The 21,353-nt window shown below is 42.2% G+C and overlaps 1 protein-coding gene across 1 annotated transcript in view; it reads right to left on the bottom strand.

The window, feature by feature from the left end:
- Nucleotides 1-12,079: 12,079 nt before the first annotated feature.
- Nucleotides 12,080-21,353, bottom strand: part of LOC121623038 (ephrin type-A receptor 5) — a 55,918-nt gene continuing 46,644 nt past the window's right edge. Inside the window, exons 14-19 of the mRNA XM_041960161.1 lie at nucleotides 19,045-19,112; nucleotides 18,803-18,944; nucleotides 17,341-17,490; nucleotides 14,167-14,360; nucleotides 12,742-12,906; nucleotides 12,080-12,191 (exon numbers count right to left, since the gene is read on the bottom strand). Of these exons, the coding sequence (XP_041816095.1) occupies nucleotides 12,080-12,191; nucleotides 12,742-12,906; nucleotides 14,167-14,360; nucleotides 17,341-17,490; nucleotides 18,803-18,944; nucleotides 19,045-19,112 (831 nt within the window). The remainder of the gene's footprint in view (nucleotides 12,192-12,741; nucleotides 12,907-14,166; nucleotides 14,361-17,340; nucleotides 17,491-18,802; nucleotides 18,945-19,044; nucleotides 19,113-21,353) is intronic.

The raw sequence follows: 21,353 nt of genomic DNA, 5'->3' as shown, positions 1-21,353 counted from the left end.
CTTATAAAAGGGCTATTTCTTCAGTAAAGAGTAATTCCAACAAAAACAGCTTTAACAAATTTCCATTAACCTCCACTGAAATTCTGTAGTGGCAGACATTGAGAAATCTCAAAACCTGCACCCTTAAAACTATCTGCATGGTTAGATACCACAAAAGGTAAAGTTTCTAGAGATCTGAGTGAACCAGTTACTTGAAAAAGTCAGTGCTTAGTTTAGGTATAAGATGCAACATGAACCCGGGCCTCAGGTGTTGAAGTGGCACACTTTGTATGTTCAACCTCCAGCAAGCGTTCACTTTTTCCTCTGCTGCAAGAGTGTCACGTTACTCTGTGCATTAGCGAACAATGTTTACCGGTCAGTTTACGTACTTCACAATTCAAATTCACTGCATGAAGGCAGGATTAAACCGAGAGCAACTTCATCACATAAACTGTATATGATTCATGTGTGATACTGAGCAAAATACTTGCAAATGTGCTACAGACGTGCGGGGAGACTAACTGAGAAAGAAAGTGCGTACCCAGGTGATGCATTGCAGCCATTAGTGTGTCTATGCAGAGCACAGTAAATATTAAGAAAAATGGCTTTATCAGGCATTCTCGCAGTTATTAACTGCAGTTTATACGTACCTGAGGAAAACTACACATTTTCAAATCATGTACAATAGAAAGTGGTGCTGGTCCTGGTTTTTCTATGACATTACTAGGAAAATGTATTTTCATGCAGAAAATACAGACTCGCTGCATTACATTTTTGTGCTCTATTGTGAGTTGAATTTTGATTGAACTCAGATGTTCAGGATGTGAGCCTGCTCGCATTCTGTACCAGCGCTTTCTGGGATCAAAGCATTTGTTGTTTGCCGACTTGATCTGTGTTTACCGGAATTACATGGAACTGATTGGCTTGTAATGAACAGAAATCAACCTCATTGCAATCCACCGCCCGGATTTAACTCACGTAAACTAATATGAATTTAATTAATCTATTAAACAACGTGTTTATGCAGATTTCTGCTTCCAAATGACGAAGACCAGGATGAACTACTTGAACTATACGAAAAAAAAAATCTACCCTTTAAACTTTTTTTTCTGTTAAATGTTGTGACATCTGGCCTTACCCTCCCTCAGGATGCTTTCCGAGGGTCTCTGCTGCCGTTGCTGCTGCTGCTGCCTTGCATTTCTGTATGCAACATGCTTAACCCAGTCAGAATTATGAGTAAGTACACTGTGCAAGCATCACAGCGAGGGATATCACATTAATAAACAATGTTATGTGGCTTCGCACGTGGAAGCGGCAGTGTTGTGATGAATCCGATATAAAGAAGAGCAAAAACACCCCTAATGAAGCCTCCAGCCCAGTTATTTGTTGGTGTTTTATTGTAATTGTCTCCTCCCACCCTGAAACAGAACATCCTATTTCCAATATAAGACCAGCCTTGCCATTCTGCAGCACTAACATTGCTGTTTTCATCTGGATCGCATTTTATTACTGCACATTACCTAAACTCTAAACCTGCGTGGGCAATTCACCAAAAATTGAATTGAATCATGCAGCTGTATAACAGTAAAAAGTAAAGAGACTCCATTTGTAACATGCATCCCCAGCTCCACACACACACACACACACACATTTTGTGATGCACAGTGCATGCGCACATTTATGCATGGCGAGGCTGACCATGGAGAATGTATGGCAAGCAGACGGTGTGGAGGATAATTTCCTTCCAGTAGGTAATGTCAAAATAATTATCAGACCAGACAGCTCAGTGGGCAGGCAGCACCTCTTCATTATGGAGCAAGGTTGAGGGGGGGCTAACAACCTCCAAATGTGGCGGCGCACACCACACAAGGTTTGAAGTGAAACTCTTCAAATCCTTTTCACATTTATCCGCAGTTTGTCACTGCTCTTTTTTTAGCACTTCTCTTACATGATCCTTTCATGCTCACAAGGGTCATGTCAAGGCCGCGTGGCCCTCGCTTTCCGTCTTCTTGTCGAGTGTTCACTTTAAGGTCTTTTTTTGTTGAATGACAGCTTTCCCCAGCTAAATGTGTGTTATTTGCACATCAGTCATCTGTGGATGCAAAATATATATCACGGCCACTTTTGTCTCATTTTTTGGAGCTGCCTCTGTATTACATATTGGGACCAAACAACCAAAGGTTGCAAAAACCCTGTTTTGAAAAAGTATGAAGGTTTATGATATGTTTATGATGAAATAGAAATATAATTACTTATGTTGCATTTTCGATCACTGGTCTGACAACAAGATGACCAGGATTTATTGATTTGTTGTACAGATCTGACATATTAGCAATAACTGTGACACGTTCGTTTTGCATCACTGCATTTTCAGGAAGTCATTGCACATGATTTCATCACTTAACATGGGAATGGGTTAGTGAGCATTCAAGAGAACCGTGAATGAAATTGCAGCTGATAAAGATGCTCGATTTAGCTTTTACGGAGAACGTAGGAACAAAGAGCGCGTTCCCAGCCAAGTCAGTTAAAAAATGTGTGTGTTTTTGTGTGTGTGTGTGCCAGAGTGACAGACCTCATTAGACCAGAGAAATAGCAACTGTATCTGTGTGTGCAGCGTGTGCGATATACTGTAGTTGTTATAAATATATTACCTCCCTGCTCTCAGGTTCATCCACTTTCATCTCACCTTGACTGACCTTCCACACACACGCATGGCTGCACACACACAAACTTAAGCACACGCATGGAGCCATTGCACCAAAGGGACTTCACATTAGGGACATTTCTGCTCATATGATTGACTGCTTCGAATGAAGGACCTTGGAAAAACATCTGGGCAAGTGACAAATACGTCCCTCTGGCTGCCGTTGTATGAAGGAGACAGATACTGTGGGCGAGAGAGAGAGAGAGAGAGAGCCAGTGTGTGTGTTGAGTTATCTCCAGCGCTACACAAAGGCCTGCCAGACTACTACCGCTGTCAAGGTTTCTGTGTGTGTGTGTGTGTGTGTGTGTGTGTCTAAATGTGTGTCCTTGCCAGCCACTTGACATCACACAGCCCTCTCATGGCAGGCTTCTCGGATCAGTAGCAGAATGGATAAGGCTATTTACCGGCAGCTTATTTGGTCCGGGTCAGACCTCCTGTTACAGTTTAATGGGTGTTGAGGGTGGCTGTTACACGAAGGCGAGCATCTTTATCTGGCCATGTGCACCTTGTGCTCGCATCTGCATGAGAAGTGATTTTTTTTTTTTTTAAATTACATTTTGACAGCTAGCAAGCCATGACCTGGACATACTTGGAAAATACATTTACTTAATGAATTTTAAAAGTGGAACTTATATCAATGGGAATATCATCCCCCAAAACACATTTAAGAGCTCTTTTTAATGCTGACAGATGGCATTTTCTCAATCAACTGATTGTATGCTTCAGTGAGTGTGCTATGTCAGCAATGTCTGGAATTATGGATACAATTACATAAAATGAATAAATCTTTCCAAATATTCTCAGTTTTTAAGTTACTCTTCCTAAAGTAAAAAAAATACTGCATTCCACAGATACATATTGCAATTGAGATTTTAATGCAAGGGAATTGTTCTAATTGGCTAATCTACGCAATCGGCAATCGTGGTCACACAAATAGACCCACACACACACACAATCGCCACTTCAGCTCGGAGAATGACTCCTGTCTGGGAAAACCAATATACAGTTAAGTGTGAGGTGGTTGTAACCCCACAAAGCTTCTAATTTCCCTGCAAGTTTCTGCATTTTTAAAAGGCTAGGTCAAGTCTGCTTCAAAATAGCATTGCCATTTTAAACACCCAACCGACTATAAAATCTGCACCAGCGCCAGCTTTTGACTGCAAAGTACACCCTGCAGCCCTTTCCTGCAGGACTCTTAAGATAACCTTTTTTCAGGCAAAAAAAATTAGCATAAAATGCCACCAGCAGCCTGCCGAAATCAAACATCAAACACAAAAACAGGTATATGTGAAGATAAGCATACAATACAAGCACATACAAGAGAACCGCATTCACATGTCCACAGACATGACTACATTCTGACATACTTACACAAAAAACTCATAGATTCAGAGACACCCACATAATCACACCTAAACTGACAGCGAAGGTGTTGCTGAAGGTCATTCATAATGATTAAAGAGGCATCTCCGCAATGATTTTCAAATGACCCCCGGGACGCCTCGACCACTGACACCTCTTCAACAGAAAATTACTTTATCGCGCCCTGGGACACCTGACTTTAGACTGACACAGTGACGGTCTAGACAGCCAGACAGTTAAGACAGGCAGAGAGATGTAAAGGCAAACAGAAAGCCAGACAGGAAGCCCTAATGGTCACAAATTGAATGTCATGCAGATATGGAGATGCAGAGCCACGTAGCAGACAGGCAGAGCCGGCCGAAACAGTGAGAGGCAGGTATGCAAAGACATGCATACGTGCATACAGACAACCAGGCTGGCCCAAAGCGAGCAACCCGTCCATTCATTTGAACAATCCCAGTCAGCTCCAATGGGAATACGGCCCCCAGCATGCATGCGCACACACACAGACACACACAGAAACATTCCCTGCAGCTCTTTTCTTCAAGCCGCTGATATAGAGGTTTTGTAATAGCCACGCTGATGGTGTGATGGCTAATTTCACCTTCATATGCTTTATGTGCGCGTGAGTGTAGTAATCACCTTGAGCCAAGCAGGCAATGGATTCCCCCAGAGATCAGGTCTGATTTGACATCATAACACACACACTACCACACACGGCCATTTGGTGCAGATATTTACATATAAACTACTGTAGCACAGTGTCACCTTCACACATGATTCAAGGTTATCACAAACATCATGAACAGACGGGTGAATTAGGGATTTCTTTTATGTATTACAAAGGAGTTTAAGTGAATCAGTGTCTATTGCAAACCCTGACATGAGGATTTAAAGAAACAACCATTCACCACATTCTGTATAAGACTTTGTAAACAAAATCAGATATACTAGCAATTTAGAATACATTAATTGTTAGCGAGCCTTTCACATATTTGGCTCTTTTGTAAGAGAGGGATCACACAATATCACGAGCTGCTGACATCAGCAGCTAACGCGGCTGACAGACGCACCATTGCCAGGTCTTGCATCATCAGGATTTAAAACACCATGCATTTTACAGAACCTCACAGCTCATTATCACCATAACCTCGTGATGAACTGTATTCCGCTGGATTCCGTTGTCAGCCATGATGCATCATTGGCCAGAACTTTCACCAAATAGCTCGACACATGGACGAGGGCCGTGCTAATTAGGGTGGCTTTCCTCTTAAGAGCGGTGTTTGATTTGCTTCCCAGATCAAAAAACGTCCCCGTGTTCATTTATCCATCGGCCTCCATCTATCCCTCCCCTCCTCCCTCCCTCCCTGTTTCCATCTAGACTGAAAGAGAAAAAACTGCTAACCAGCTCCCTTGTTACCCTGACAATTGGTATCTCAACTAATAAACCATGTCTAATTGCATTGCTGGGAAAACATCTTTCAGCAATTACATTGTTTGGCTAAAACACAGTAGCTCATTACATACAAACCAAAAAGGGAAGCAAACACAGACAAAGACAGATCCTAACGAAGTACATTACAGCAAAGTTCACAGCCTGTAGTTTGGTGTATAAACTGGTGAAGGTGTAAGGCAATAACAGTAAGAAGTTTCAACGTACACAGCCGGATCCATGAATTATTTCATCACTAGCTGATATATCACTGCTGAAATTGGAGAGTAAGTGTTTGTATTTCCAACATTTGCCACTTTCCATAAGGTAAATGTGAAACATGCATGGCTTTGTCACATCGGTAAAAAGGACAAAGAAGCTACTACCATTCTAGCGGCTCCCTGAGGCTGTACTTACTCTGTGTTAATGCTGTCATGCTCACAGATGAGATGAGGAGATATTTCACTGGATAACTGAACATTTTGACCTGCTGGTTGCACCAGATGAAAGGTCAGGGGATCCCCAGAGGCAGTAGGATTGGGCCTCTGGAGATGGTGAATGCCTGCACACATTTGAATGGCAATCTATCTTATAGAGTCGTGGACCGACAAACCGAAACATCCTTACAGCCAGCTGCTAGCACGGCTAAAAACAGCTAAACATGTGACGTAGCAAACATTTTTGCATTAGTAGAACATAAGAGCCCAGATTTTTAGGTCATCCTAAGCCCCGATAGCGCTGCTACATATACAATAAAGCAATAATCAGTGAAGCCCCTACCTTTGGATGCGTTGTGTCATGCAGTGGTGGATATACGACAATGGAAGCTATTAAGAGATTTTTAAAATGTTTTAATGCAAAAATATAGAATTTGATAACACTACAAAAACATCAACACGAACATAATACATGACAGTCTCAAAGACAAACCAATAGCACATCAATAGCTAAGTATTTTTACTGTGCTTTCAAAGAATCACAAAAACAGTTATTCAGTTGTTTAAAACCTTATGTGTGAGTTACTGATAACATGATCGTCGTCTTTGACCTGGGGAAAACTCCATAGCCACATACCTGCTTTCTTTTGTTGACACTTTGAGTGAAAGCTGCACATTTTACCCGAAGATCAATGCATCATGAATAAATGTACCTAATTTCCACTTCCTGAGAAGTTAACTGTACAGTTATGAAGTGGGCAGGGCCATTGGTAACAGAAGTATTTTTCCCCATAGCAAATTTGCATTTGACAGTTTACTTATAGGAAAAATCTTAATGTTACATAACACACATACCTTGTACCGGTTGTTTCAGCTCACTCTTGTCAGCTAACTCGCCTCATTGCTTGTTGCCATGACAAAGGTATCAGCTAGAGATGTGAAATCAGTTCAAGCTTAACATCTCTGCAACCAGGAACAAGAGGTTTTCAAAGACACCAACACTATGTTTTCCATCATTATACACTGTCTTAAAACCATTAAGATGTCAGTGCAACCTTCTATGGTAGTTATATCCCCACACATCTGTGTATGCACAAATGATTTTTTTGCTATTAATATTAGGTATTGCTTTTGTACATTTGCTAGAATTCAAACCTCCTATCCGACACTTTATGCAGTGCTTTTATTACAGAGCCAATTGCAACAAATCCAGCGTGAGGTTGTTATGGAAATTTGTGTATATTGATGTGAAAAAATTAGATTACCCTCTTCTGGAAGTCAGTTTCAAATAACAAAGTTGTTGATGCAGATGTTACATCAAACCTATTATGTAACTTAATTTGACACTAAAAAATTGGCTGCTGCATAAACACTTCACTGCATGGCTGATGGAGTCCCAGCTGACAGTCATTGGAGAGTAACAACACATCAATAAATCTGGTCTCTGCTGGTTTGCGCTGCTTTGTTTTCTTCCTGCTAAATGAGAAATGCTTGATAAGAGACGGCCAGGAAAGAATCACGCCATTGCAACAGTGCTGAGAATAAGCCATATGAATTACTGACCATGTTTTGCACAGCAACACCTATCAGCTAAACTGTATATTTATTGTTGTTTGCAATGACAATAAATCAATACCTGTTTTCACACTTTTGTACTTAGCAGTGGTAATGCTAAAATGCCACAAACACTCAGACAAAGTGTCTGAAGCTGAAGTCTGTTGACATCAAGGGCTAGTGCTATTGACCTTTGCACAAAATCATATCATCCCCTCACTGTCCTGAAAGATTTCTGTCAAACCCTGTGCTTTCGTTCTGAAGGTGTATTGTTGTGCCATACACAAGAAAACGGTGCTCTATATCAACAATGCTTTAGTTTTCCATATATATATATGTATATATATATATATATATAGTTTTGATTTGTTTCTAAAAATATTACCAATGCTTTGTGCTTAACTGTCAAATTCTACACCATGGGAAGCATTGAGAATATGAAGTGATATTATCATCTTAAGGGAACACAGTAATTATAGTAATTATATAGTAAATAATTAAGAAAAACCTTGATACTAAAAAGTCAGTCACCTATAGACATTTTTTGTCAAACAAAAGGGCAATAGATTGCTCATAAAGTGCAAATTAAATTAGTTCCAACATACACATTGTCTGACATTCTTCTTATTGCCTGTAGATATTGTTGGCAAAAGTAAATACATAAAAAGTCGGGGCACAATTGGGGCATAGTATTTTGGCAGGGGAGGAAATAATGGTGCTTGAAAGATGAGAGGCACTTGTAAGGGTGTACTCTTCACCAATTGTTCATGCCCCAGGCATAGGTTTTAAATTGAAAATCAAGCTGAAAAGGGTGGTTGCAAAAAGCCAATACTATGTATTTTGGGCAGGATCAAATCACTGTGAAACTTCATCAAACGCTTACCGTATTCATATGACTGAGGAAGCTGTAATCGAAAACATGCTGGGTGGTAAATTAAAAGCACCCAGCACAACATACTTTCACTGTACATGCCTTATATTGTTTAATATAAAAGATGCACCATACTACTGATGCATTCCCCCGCTAAGTTAAAGATCTGCATAGCCACAATAGTCTACATAAGACTTGGTTGAATTTTTGAAGACAAGAATAAGACCTGTTTTAATTTAAAAAAAAAGCACAATGTGGCTTAAAATGGTACAAATCCACAAATGTAATGCTAAATGGCTGCTGTTTCCCACGGCTAAAGGTACAATGTGTAAAAATTGGCCACCTGCTGAAGGTTTCTCCAAACACATAAGGGGGCAGCATACCGCCAGAGTTACTGCGAACCGGGCCTCCCAGTGAACACGACTGGAGACCAGAGGAGGCCAGTTTGACAGAAAAGAGGGTGCCAAGGTGAGTTACAGGGGCTCCAACCAGAAACTTGAATTCAGAAGATGTGGTGGTGTATTTTTCTCTTAAATACAGAAAATATGTGTATAAATATTTCCTTTACAGTATAAGATTCATCTTACACATTGTACCCCTAAAAGTAAAATATAGTGTATTAATGTACAAGCTGGAGCCAAAACCTCCAAAGTGATAAATGTAGACTAAAGAGACAATGCAGATGTTTATCGTCCAAGCAAACTTTCACTCTGGTAGAACATTTCCACTTTTTAAAACACATGGAGAATAACACTTGTGACCTTCGCCCACTCACTGTCTTTCATGGGACCTGTCAACAAGTTTGGTCTTGGTCTCGAAGGCAGGCGGAAAAGCTTAAATTCCACAAGTGAGGTGGCTTTCTACCACCGAGGCCTTTAACTTTGACTCCTCTCGAACTCAGAGGGACGTCCGAGTGTTTAAAAGTAAAACATGTTTTCCAAAAAAGTGAAATACCCCTTTAAAACCTTACATTCTTCTTATGTGCTTTTCTATGCTTTTCATACAGTCAAGTGATGCCACCTCTTACAAAACTAACTTTACAATCTCATTTCGTTTCCACTCTTACGCCCAAGCACCAGCAGTACACTGTGTACAACCAAGAAAAATACTAGCATGTCGCAGACGATATATATATATATATATATATATATATATATACTGTCAGAATTCAGTTCCTGCTTAGGTGAACACAATGGTGAAAAGGGTCAAGTTTTAGCAATAAAGCACTGAGTAGCAATGTATAACATACCATACCAAAGAGAAGTAAAGCAAGGGCTTGATCATTGACATCATTGTATACCTTCAAACCATACCAGAAGTTCACATATCAATCCCTGTGCACACTTCTCCATCTTTTCGAGACAACAGAGTACTTATTGCTGTCTCATTTAGGGCCGCTGAAAATATATCTAGGTCTTGCATTAAAAAAACTTGAAATGAAACACAATCACCAACAACATAACATGAATATCTGATAATTCTGCATACCCTTTAGGGCACCCTTATATGGGGACAGATGTGCTGGTTGCCCCCACCATGACAGTGGCCCAGGTCTAAGTAGCAGGAATGCTGATTTAGAATATTTGTCACTATTTACTAATGTGTACTACTCTGAGATGCTTGATCAATACCAACTGGTCCACATGATGGTAGACAGAAGAACAATGCTCCCTGCGTTAAATATATAATACACTATATACATGAAAGACATGTAGGCAGAGCTGCTCAGTAGTCCAAGAGAGAATATTAAGATGAAACACAAACTGTCTACATCATTTTTGCTCATTTTTTAAACAAGTATAAATAAATAAATGATTATCAAGTTGATCAATATTGCCTCCTTATTTTCAGCAGTCCTGTAAGAGTGAGGTTTATTGTGGTGTGGCAGACGTGGTGGAGAGAGACTCTGGTGAATTGAACAAAATGCTGAGGGTTTTCTGCGGTACCTGAAGGTCGTTGGTTATAAGTGAAGGCTCCATGAAAATCTGTGCACTCTTGAGTGAAGGCTGCATTGGGATCCTACAAGAGATTCCATTAGAATCTGAGCCCAGGCTCCATTCGAAGATCGTGAAACAGTCCCGCTAGAATCTGAGTGATCCTTTCCATGACAATCTGAGTGGCTGTTCCATTATTACATGAACACATGTTCTATCAGCATGGACTGAACTTTCCATGAATTCCCATGAAGGAACTATTTGGATTGAGTTGTTTCAACTCAATCCTATTGGAAGTGCCTTTGAGCATGATGTTACATTTCCATTCGGACCTGTGAGACTGTTCCTTCTGAATGTCCAGCGATGAACATGCGTGAGGGTCCATCAGAATCTGGGTGAAAGATCTGTTGGCGTCTGAGCAAAGGTTCCGGTGGAAGTAAATAGTTCTGCTGCACTGGAGTGAGCTGTGTGACTGACTTGAATGTGCGATGTTAGATGCTAGAACCTACATGAAGGTCGCCACCAGAACATATGCGTATCCAGTATTTGAAGCAACGATTCAGGAGTTGATTGCTGAGTGAGTTTTGTAGGAGCCCATGGAGATCTCAGTGGGGATTCCTATAGATTTTCAGAGCAAAGATGACAGAAAGGTTGAATCTCTTGCACAATCTGCAGCTTCATTCAGAAGCCGGTTTTATGGAATGGCTCCACTGCCACATTCTATCCATATTTGACAGCATTTACATATCAAACATAACAGGCTGATGCTGCAGCCGAGCGTTGTGTTCTGTGTAGTGCTATACATTCAACCAGAAGAACAGATATAGAGTATCCAAATGCCTAAACCCTTGTACTGTTGTTTTGTAGCTTCAATAAGATCCTTCTGGACGAAGTCAGACCCAGAAGGTTTCTTTGTCACTGACTTTGCTGTATTTTAAATCTCAGTCTCTTCACACAATGAACGTTGCAATATGTACTCTTGTCTTGCATTGCTTTGGAAGATAATGTCGTATATGATGCTGAATAAGAGTCTGGAGCTTCCGTGAGCTGTACAGCTGAATTACAACTGCAGTCAAAAGGTCAACAGCAAAATCCAAAGCACATCAGCATGAAAAAGCACAGACTAAAACTAATAAAGATTTTGCTCTTGGTCTATTATTACATGTTTGTCCTGCCTGAGGTGTTCATGGTGTTCAATTCAATAACTTGTGATGGAACTGTACTTCCAGAGAAAATTGCCAGAATAAAAAGTCAGTACTGTTCAGATCCACTGGGTTCAGATCACCTGAGACAGGCTGAAAAAGTTCAGTTTGAGCCCGCTGCATGAAATTCCTATATTTGTGATACAGCCTAAAAGTGCTGGTCGCTCCCAGAGCCAGATCTGCAGTCAGTGTTTCATTTTTGATCTGAGAGAATCCAAACAGTGCACTGAGATGCCAGAATCCCCAAGATTCACACAAATGGAATAACTGGAATGAAAGGTCTTCACTTGAGTCCAGTTCAGTTTAGCTCGCCGTCGTCTTCCCTTCATGTAGCACCACTCAGCTCAGCTCAGTTTGGTTTTAGTGCTGCAAATGTCAAATATCCCCAATGACACCACACGCAAAACTCCACACACAAGAACCACAAAAATGTGGATCCTCCAGTTTAGATCCATAAACACTGGCTTCCGTTGTCAGTAGAAAGTGCTTAGCCGCTCTAGGTCCAACAGCAAATCTGAGTCTTTTTGTCACATACTAGGTCCATATACTGTGTGTATGTTTGTGTGTGTGTATGTGCGTGTGTGTGCGTGCCTGTACATATGCATCAGATGTTTACAGTAGAACTGGTGTTGTTCATATGGACTCTCATCTCCTGAATACTAGTGATGATTTTTTTCTGATGTCCAGCCAGGTTCACTCCCACTCTTCGCAAATCTCTGAAAAACAGCACACAAGCAACAGCCACTTGCTTATCAAGCAGTCTGAAACGATTAAAAAGAAATGTATGATGCAAGGGATTACAATTGACTGTACCTGAAGGTCTTTTTAAATGTTTTCTATAAAAGTTTTATTTCTATTGTTTTAGGCAACTAGCATTTTTATTGATGTTGCAGCGCAGTGTTGTCCCTGAGTTATACTGATTTTCTGTCACCATCTATATCCCTACAAAAGTTCTCAGCTCTACAAAGGGTGTAGAACTTTTTCACAGGCGTGCAACCTCGTGATACAGCCTGCATTCTCATATTGCTTTGGCCTTCACAGCATTTTGCGGCAATGTTCATTGCTTCTCTAACTACAAAATATGCACAGAGGGTACATTGTCCAGACTAACAAGCTGTAAACTCCACAAACAACTCCAGTCTAGCAGCAGAAATTTAAGAGATATCTAAAAACTAAATCAAACTTTTAAATAATAATAATAAAAAGATCTGCATGGCAGGATTTCTCCGTACTTGTTTATGTTTGGATGTGCGTAAGCGGTCTTACTCTGATGTCATCTGAGCCACTGTCTCCAGTGAAGAATAACCTCCTTCCATGAAGAGCTCAGTGTAACGACCCATCTTGATGGAGTCCAGCCACTCCCCTACGGACTGGCTATGAGTGCTGCAGCCCCCTTCTGCACTGGCATGCTCCACGAGCAGGTTGGAAACTCTGGAAGACAGATGAAGATATAGAAAATAAAAGAGGAAGACAGCAATCAAATCAAAGCACAACATAGTGCATGTAAGACCTCAGATAGTACCCGTTGTCAGGATGTAGTAAAAGAAGTTTTAAGGACTTTATCGGCACCGGCTGTGTTTCACATCATTATCATAAATATTAAGGAGTGGATTCACTGTGTAATCAAATACATTTTGAAGCCCAGGGCTGAGCTCAAACATCCTGACAGTTACCAGTGAGGCTTCATAATGCTAGTTATGCATCATCACGCCAAGCTGAAAATGATGTCCACTCAAAACTCTTTGTCATTCAGATCACTCCTCATGCCAACAAATAGAGCTCTCCATGCTATCAAACAGAAATGTTCATGCTACCTAACAATATTCTCCACGCTGTGGCTAGAACAGGAGCGTCATGTGGAACAAGGACCCACTGCTGGCATCCCTTTAATCTGGCTAACTGTCATATGTTATTGCACGGGCTGTTAGATATGGCACTGATTTATTAATAAGCGTGTTCCTGTGTGTGTGTTTGTCAGTGTGTACCTGGAAAAGAGAAAGGAGGATAAAAGATATCACACCATTTCATTATCTCTGCAAGACAGTAAGGTAATGGGGTTGTCAGACTAGATGTCTACTTCAGAGCACTTATAGCCATTTGATGCCATTATACACTAATGCAATGCATATACATAGTGGGTAAATACTAATTGAATGTTCAAATGTTACGATAATCAAAAGATACCCCACTGAATACAATTCACACTAATGCGTACTTTTAAGAAAATCAAGCTACTTTCATTTATTTCCCTCCACTTCTTTGCCAGCATGCAGCAGTTAGTGACTATGTCCATCTTGATTTAATTATGCAGCTACGCGAGACTTCATGAGAGAGGCTGTTTGCATTTCATCGGAATGATGATGAGTCTATTAGCCTGCAGCGCTGGGTTTAATTCACCTAAGAATGAATAGGTCAATTAAAACACAAAGCATTTTCAAGATTAAAAAACTGTTGGTGTAAGCAAACACATATTTCCTCACGAAAAAAAATAAACACAAAATTACATTTAGCAGTCTTTTACTAGAAGTGGGTGTAAGACTGATTCTTGGAGGTTGAATACATTGAATTTTATTCATATTGGCAAATGTAATCAAAAAAAAATCTTTTCTTCAAAATAAAATCAGTTGGTGTTGGGATCCCACGTTAAGATGTAAAGCCACCTTTATGTTGCTTTTCAGTGTGAAACCATACCTGTGCGAGGAGTTGACTAGTTTTTTTAATGAGCTGGGGTTACGAATGAGTTTGTCTAGTAGACAGACAATCTCATCAAACTTGGGGCGGTTGCTGCGTTCCCGCTGCCAACAGTCCATCATTAGGTGGTACAGAGCCTCAGGGCAGTCCATAGGACCCGGCAACCTATAGCTCTCCTCTACTGCTTTTATTACCTGCAGACAGACAGCGGGATGGAGAGAGACGGGTGGAGGTTAGTTTTCATGAGTTTCCATGAAGTGATACAATACCTCAGGACAGTCCAACAGATCTGCTAACAAAAGACATGTCTTCATTTAGGAGTTGAGTAAAGGCCATCTTCATCCCATCAAGGTGCCGAATGTTAAAACAAGATCATCCTCATCATTTTATGGATGACTTATGACTCATCCTGAGCTTTAAACACAATCAATTCTCACCCTGTAAAACCCCAAGCCGTGCAGTCGCTTAGTTAATCTGCTGAGGGTGTGTATTTCAAGACGGAGTAATGAGTAATATGATGATGCAACATACACCACCACCACCTCTTGCATAGACAAAGCCTTAGCCCTGAATCATTGTCCAGGGTATGGAAAGGACACAGCCTGTTTGACACCTGAACATGTAAAAGCTTTTTCAGAGCAGGACCGCAACAAACTTCAGCCAAAGTAATGTAACATCCAATCTGAGTTCTCCCGAGCAAGGTCCTGAATCCTGATATTTCCTCCATTGATGCTCCTGCGCTCCATCTGACCCCACACCCGATCCGCCATGAAGTTAGCAGGCAAAAACCGACCCCCTGCGAGGAGCAAAACTGTTTATCTGGTACGCCGCATAGCCCAGTTGATCATTTCCGCAAGTAAAAAGATGCAGGACTGAATCACAGAAATGTTTTTTCTTTTTTTTTTTTTTTTATTTTGTGGGAGGGGGTTAGAGTATAGATGAATAATAAATAAATCTGGCTCTCTCCGTTAGACCCTGCAGTGGAAAGCAGGCTGGAGTTCTCAGCCTAGTTCTGCCAGTGCAAGACACTGGAGGGAATTGATTTGTCGAGTTCATGACAGCCTTTACTTGTGTCAAATTCACACAAAAGACAGACGTGATGGCGCTCCAATACACGCGCATGCTTAAAAGCGACGTGCGCACGCACCAAAGCGCGAGAGAGGAGCGCAGCATCAAATCATTGCTTGCGTGCTGAGAGGGAGAAGAACTACACACAGCTGACTGGCAGGGAGGAAAGAGCAGAGAGAGAAAATGAGAGAGCGAGGTGGGAGAAAGAAAGAGAAAGCGGACGAGAGGCAAGAAAGACTACAGACAGAGATCGCATTTTTGAGAGACAAAGGAGAGGACGAGGGGAAGAAGTGCGGAGGAAAGGGGTAGAATTGGGAAGCAGACGGAGAGAAGCTTAAAGGAAGAGAGTGTGAGAGCCTGCACTTCCTTGCGCAGATCAGAGAAAATCCAGCATAACGCTTTCAATTAAACATCAAACGTCCTCTCCTCTCCTCTCATCCTCCTCTCCTCTCGTTCCCTGTCTCTAGACTTCTCTGAGACAGACAGCCTAATAACCAAAAAGGAGGAGGGAGGGGTCTGAAGCAGGGGATGAAGAGGTCACTGGAGGGCTGTGCGTGCATATGTTGCCTGTGTGTGTGTATGTGTGTGTCTGTGGGTGGGAAATGAGTGCACGTGCGTGGTGTCTGCATCAAATGTTATATCTCAATCCGCCACATGTGACAAAATTGCACTTATCCTCATTAAAATGAACTCCGGGCTGCACTAGAACGTAGGTGCTACCCTCTCTTTCTCTCTCCATCACCCTCCTCTTCCCTGACTCGCTTTCTTTCGTCTCCTCTCTGATGAACAGACGGGTCATCCGGGCACTTGTGATCCAAAAAGAACTAATGGGCGATATATAGATAGCCGAAGTGATCGTGCAGCCTGCTGTTTTCTACCACGTTTTTCTGCTTAGCACTGCACCTCCATGAGTATTCACCTGTTTCGCTCTTTTGCTTACGTACACCTTTCTCTGCACCACACAATGCCTCTGTGTGTTTCCATTAAAGCTATTCATTCTCATTGTCCACACTTTGCCGTAATAGATGTGTAATAATAGCTTCCCACACAGCCCTCCCTGTTCCAACCCACATTCAGCCTCCTGACATCTCAGCAGCATGTCTTTTTTCTCCCTCCGTGTCTCCATTGCCGTCTTCATTATGCACAAGTCACAAGTTCCCAAGGAATAACGGAGTCTGCCTTGTGCTAACATTGTCTGCTTCAATGGAAGGTAAATACGTTGCATGCAAACTGAACTGACAGACAAAAAATTTATGTGATTTTATGCAGCTGTTAACATATAAGTTTATAAATATTAAACAATGGATATACAAGGCTGAGCAAGACTGCACTTGCTGAGGTAAAAGTCATTCTTGATTTTGGGAACAGCAGTTGAGAAAAAACGCTGTTTCAACCACTCAGATGCAGTTTCTGACGTCCTTAAAGCAAGAGTTGGAAATTTTGGGAAATAAATGTATTCGCTTTCTGTCAGTTAGATCAGAAGATTGATACCACTCTCACATCTGTCTGTTAAATATAAAGCTAACATCATGTAGCAGCGCACAGACAGAAGACAAACCGTTTGCTTGGTTCATTCAAACAGCAACAAATCTCTCCACCAGCACCTCTAAAAGCCACTTATTAACATGCTATATCTCATTTGTTTAATCCGTATGTTAATGAGTAAAAACAACATTTTCCCTTTTCAGGGGGTTATGTGCTGGACTATTTCTTGGCAACCAGACTCCAGTAATTTAATGGTTCAATGGCAAGTTTTCCATGTTTACACTTTTGTACAGATTAAACAAATAACATATTCCATGTCAATTGCGGAGTAAATAAGAAAAGAAAGATGAACACGTACAATTCCATGACAACTGGGCAAACTCCACCTGCTGAAAATGAAATCATGTGATATGACTGAACAGCTACTACATGAACCTTGTAGTGAAATTGTTTTTTTAATTAGCTGTTTCCAGGCCTTGTACATCCCTGCTGTCTTTGAATGCACCACCTACAGGGTGAAAAAAGAATTCCACTTGGCGGCTGAATTGTGGGCTGAATAGCTGAAAATGGGACAAATTCAGACCTACAAAATACACAAAAACAATGTGACACCAAACTTACATCTTGATTAGACATCTCCCAGTATGGCCTCTCTCCGTATGACATCACTTCCCACATGACAATCCCGTAACTCCACACATCGCTGGCTGAGGTGAACTTCCTGTATGCGATCGCCTCTGGGGCCGTCCAGCGAATGGGGATCTTCCCGCCCTGAGACAACATGCGAGAACATTTACCAGATAAAACACGGGCCGCAACTTTCCATCTGTTGCTGCGCTACGATGTTGTTTACATCGACAGCAGCACCGCACATGTACAAATGACCTTCCGGTGTATAAATACAGCTGCAGCTGTTCAAAAGTTTTCAGTTTTTTGTGACACAAAGATGGAAACCACGAACAGACCTTAATTGAGACGCTTCTACCGCATGTGGTCCAATCCACAATTTCACTAATGAATACCAATTTGGGAAGACATTCTTGACACCAAGTTTCACTTTCTCTTACAAATCCTAACTGTCGGCGGGGGGGGGGGGGGGGGGGGGGGGGGGGCGAGATTTCTCTACTTGCTTTTCTCATCTTCATTATCGCGCTTTCATTGCAAAGATAGGAAAGTTCACAGGATGACTGCTGAGTTCCAGAGGAAAATGTGTTTTCGGCTGATGAGTAGTGAAATGAGCTTGATGCAGTATTGATGAACACAGCAGCGGGATATCTCAGGGTCTGATTATTTGAAGGGTGTAAATTACGTTATTCTCACTGCTCTGTCAGGGAAAGAGAGCCAGACGAGCCAGGACGAGAGAGAGAGAGAGAGAGACGAGGAAGAGGAGATGTAGCCAGGCAGTGAGAGGTGAGTGACAGGATATTTGGCACTAAGACAGCAAGACTCACTGCTAATTGAGTGTTGCGGAGACTGAGCTGAGTACTAATTGGCCCTCCTCCTGCAGGAAGCAGCCCGTCTCTGGCTGACAGGACGCGACTCAGCCTGGGACACACAGCTCAATTTAAAACCCGCTGCTGCCATCCATGTGTGTGTGTGTGTGTGTGAGTACAAGTATTTAAGTGTGTGTTCGGTTTGAGTGAGACTCTTAAATTCTTAGCTCAATCCAAAGTTTGATATATAACCACATTTGGCAATAATCGATTCATTGTTTAAATCAGGCATGTCCAAACTATTCCATAAAGGGCCGTGTGGCTGCAGGTTTTCGTTCCAACCAAGGAGGAGCACACCAGCTTAATTAGCTGAGCTCAGTCTTCAGCTGATAACTCAGTGATCCCTTGATGTTGATTGGCTGGCCTGGTGTGCTCCTCCTTGGTTGGAACGAAAACCTGCAGCCACACGGCCCTTTATGGAATAGTTTGGACATGCCTGGTTTAAATCATCAACAAGAACAAAAAAGGCTCTGGGAACTTGAAAACAGCCTTTTAGACTCAACTGAACGAATCATCTGCAGATTAACTGACAGTGAAAGCAATAATTAACTGCAGCCCCATCATAGATACACAAACGTGCACAGTCTTACCCGTGTGGTGTACGCAGCCTCCGGGTCATCCTCCAGGACTCGGGACAGGCCGAAATCAGACACTTTGCAAACAAGGTTACTGTTGACCAGGATGTTACGAGCTGCGAGGTCACGGTGGACGTAGCCCATGTCGGACAGGTATCTGCATTTATCAACGCAAAGGAAAGGATTAAACCAAAATGCTGTGCCCTAATGATGTGTTCACTAATACATCGTATGTCTGTGGGCACATGTATGTGTACCTCATGCCAGATGCAATGCCACGCAGCATACCAACCAGCTGGATTACAGTAAACTGACCATCATTTTTCTGGAAAGAAGACAAACAGGACAAAGAGATTCTCTTTTATATCTGGTTCCAGTGATTACAGTGTCATACATCATGTCATGGCAATGATGATAGCCATCCTTGCTCTCTCTGTTTGGTGTCACCTTTGTGCCGTTGTACCTCAGGTCGCTCCTCCCGCACGTACCCACATGTGCTCCCCTGCTTTATGGGCAGACCTGAACCAAGATTAAGGATTCCTGTAATCCTGCGCAGAGCTCATTGCTGCCCTGCTGCCCAGAGTCACACCATGTTTTATGAAATCAGTCTCTGGTACAGACACCAGCTGAGCTGTGTCTCCCTTGAGCAAGTCGCAGCCACTTTTTTGCTTTAAAGCCTTGACTTCAGCTTCCCTCTTGAGACCGTCAAATCTCTGTACCCCAATGTTAATAATTAGGTCTTTCACTGACCGAGGCAAAGAACTTTTCGCCAAGGACGGAATGCGTTTTCTCTCTACCACTGCATGCTGGTCAGGGGGTGGCTCCTTGAAAGAGCCTGCAGAGTTAAAGGACTACTGCACTGATTTAGCATTGCACTCCTATAACATTGTTGGAGTCATGATGGACCGTTTAAAAAATGTATTAAAATCAATGCAGCAGAGCCACAGATATCGTTAGTCTTTTCAATTCACACAGTCTTCTTCCCTGTCCCCGTCCCTTGAGCAGGGATGAGGAGAGGGCTTCAGATGTCTGATAAACTCACTTCTTTCTAACACCACAATCTCTCTCTACAATCAGCACAGTTTCAAGGTGGACGCTCATGATTAGTGTCACCAATTCAGCCTCTGATCAACTGTGAAACATGGTCACAATCTCCCCTTCTGTTCCTGAATTATGGTGCTGAATAATGGCCAGAATAGTGTTTTTGCAGAAGGTGACCTTTGACCTTTTGGATATAAAATGTCATCACTGCAACTGCAACATTTTATCCTATGAGACAATTGTATCATAATTAGTGTATGAATACTTGCATGTCTTTTCAGGTCACAGGGACCTCTGACCACCAACTTCTAATCAGTTCATCTTTGAGTACAAGTGGATGTTTGGGCCATATTTGAGGAAATTCCCTCAAGGCCTTCTTGAGATATCACGTTCGCAAGGATGGGACAGACAGGCAACCCGAAAACATGCCTCTGGCCACAGCTGTCGCCGGAAATGGAGGCATTTGACTGACTGCTTAATGCCAAAGGAGAAGCTGTTAGCTTTCATGCATTACTTATGAAAACAGTAAATTATCGTGCTAACTGCTCTTTCCCTCCTATGGAAAACCCTTCCACTCGGCCTCCTCCTAGTTTTCCCCCGATGACAGCTAAGCCTCAGCTCCTTCCAGTCCGAATGTAAACCGTCTATCTGCGGCACAACATCGCACTTACATGTGAAATGAGATGTTAAGCCACAGATGTGAGTTATGAGCCTTACAGTGCATTGTCCATAGCTGTGACACTTAATCCAGGAGCCAGTCCAGCCCCTGCTTCTCTCATGGCCGTGTCATTTATACCCGGCCTCAGTGCACCAGCCATCCATGTAATTACTTCACAGGGTTTTCTGTGCTGCTCCGCCTGCTGGTTCCCCAGCTCCTCTATCCCCCCTTTGCCATCCAGGATTACTCCCAAAGGCACACAGGGCAGTCACGTCAGCAGTTTCCAGTGACCACAGCCCCGTAGCACATCTCCTCCAACCTTCCTGTGCCTTTTGTCTCACAGCATCCTCTCATTTCACACAGCTGGGGTGAGAGAACATCTTGTTCAGGTAGAGGTCTTTTCCTGTCTGCATTGCCTTTCAAGCACGGCTACCCCTCCAAAAACCACTGCGTTATTCTCACCTTCCCCCAAACCTCCACGGCTGCTTTTCTGAAATATGCCTTTACCATCTTGCAAATGTATGACCTTACTTCTTTCGTCTCTCCACTAGCCATCTGCTGCAGGAGTTTACCCTTTTTTTATGCAGGATCAGGGACTTGTCTGCCAACTGAGCATCTCGCCATTGTAACCAGTGAGTAGACTGAAGCGCACTGGAGAGGGATCACTTAATTCAGAGATTTGCCAGCCTGCCTCTTCATTATAGTTCACCTTCTCCTCTCAGTCAAGTCCAAATTGTCTAGACAGAGCAGACATGATTCCAGCCCTGAGTGCTCAGAGGGCTTTCATATATTCTGGCAAAGTGATCCGTCTCGCAGTCAGGGCTGGAAAACATTTCAACTTTAAAGCAACTTTAGAATCTGACACAC

This window comes from Chelmon rostratus, chromosome 19 (assembly GCF_017976325.1).
Source record: "Chelmon rostratus isolate fCheRos1 chromosome 19, fCheRos1.pri, whole genome shotgun sequence".
Classification (NCBI taxonomy): Eukaryota; Metazoa; Chordata; class Actinopteri; order Chaetodontiformes; family Chaetodontidae; genus Chelmon; species Chelmon rostratus.
The sequence above is the reverse complement of the archived record's forward strand: the minus strand, read 5'-3'. Positions and strand labels throughout refer to the sequence as shown.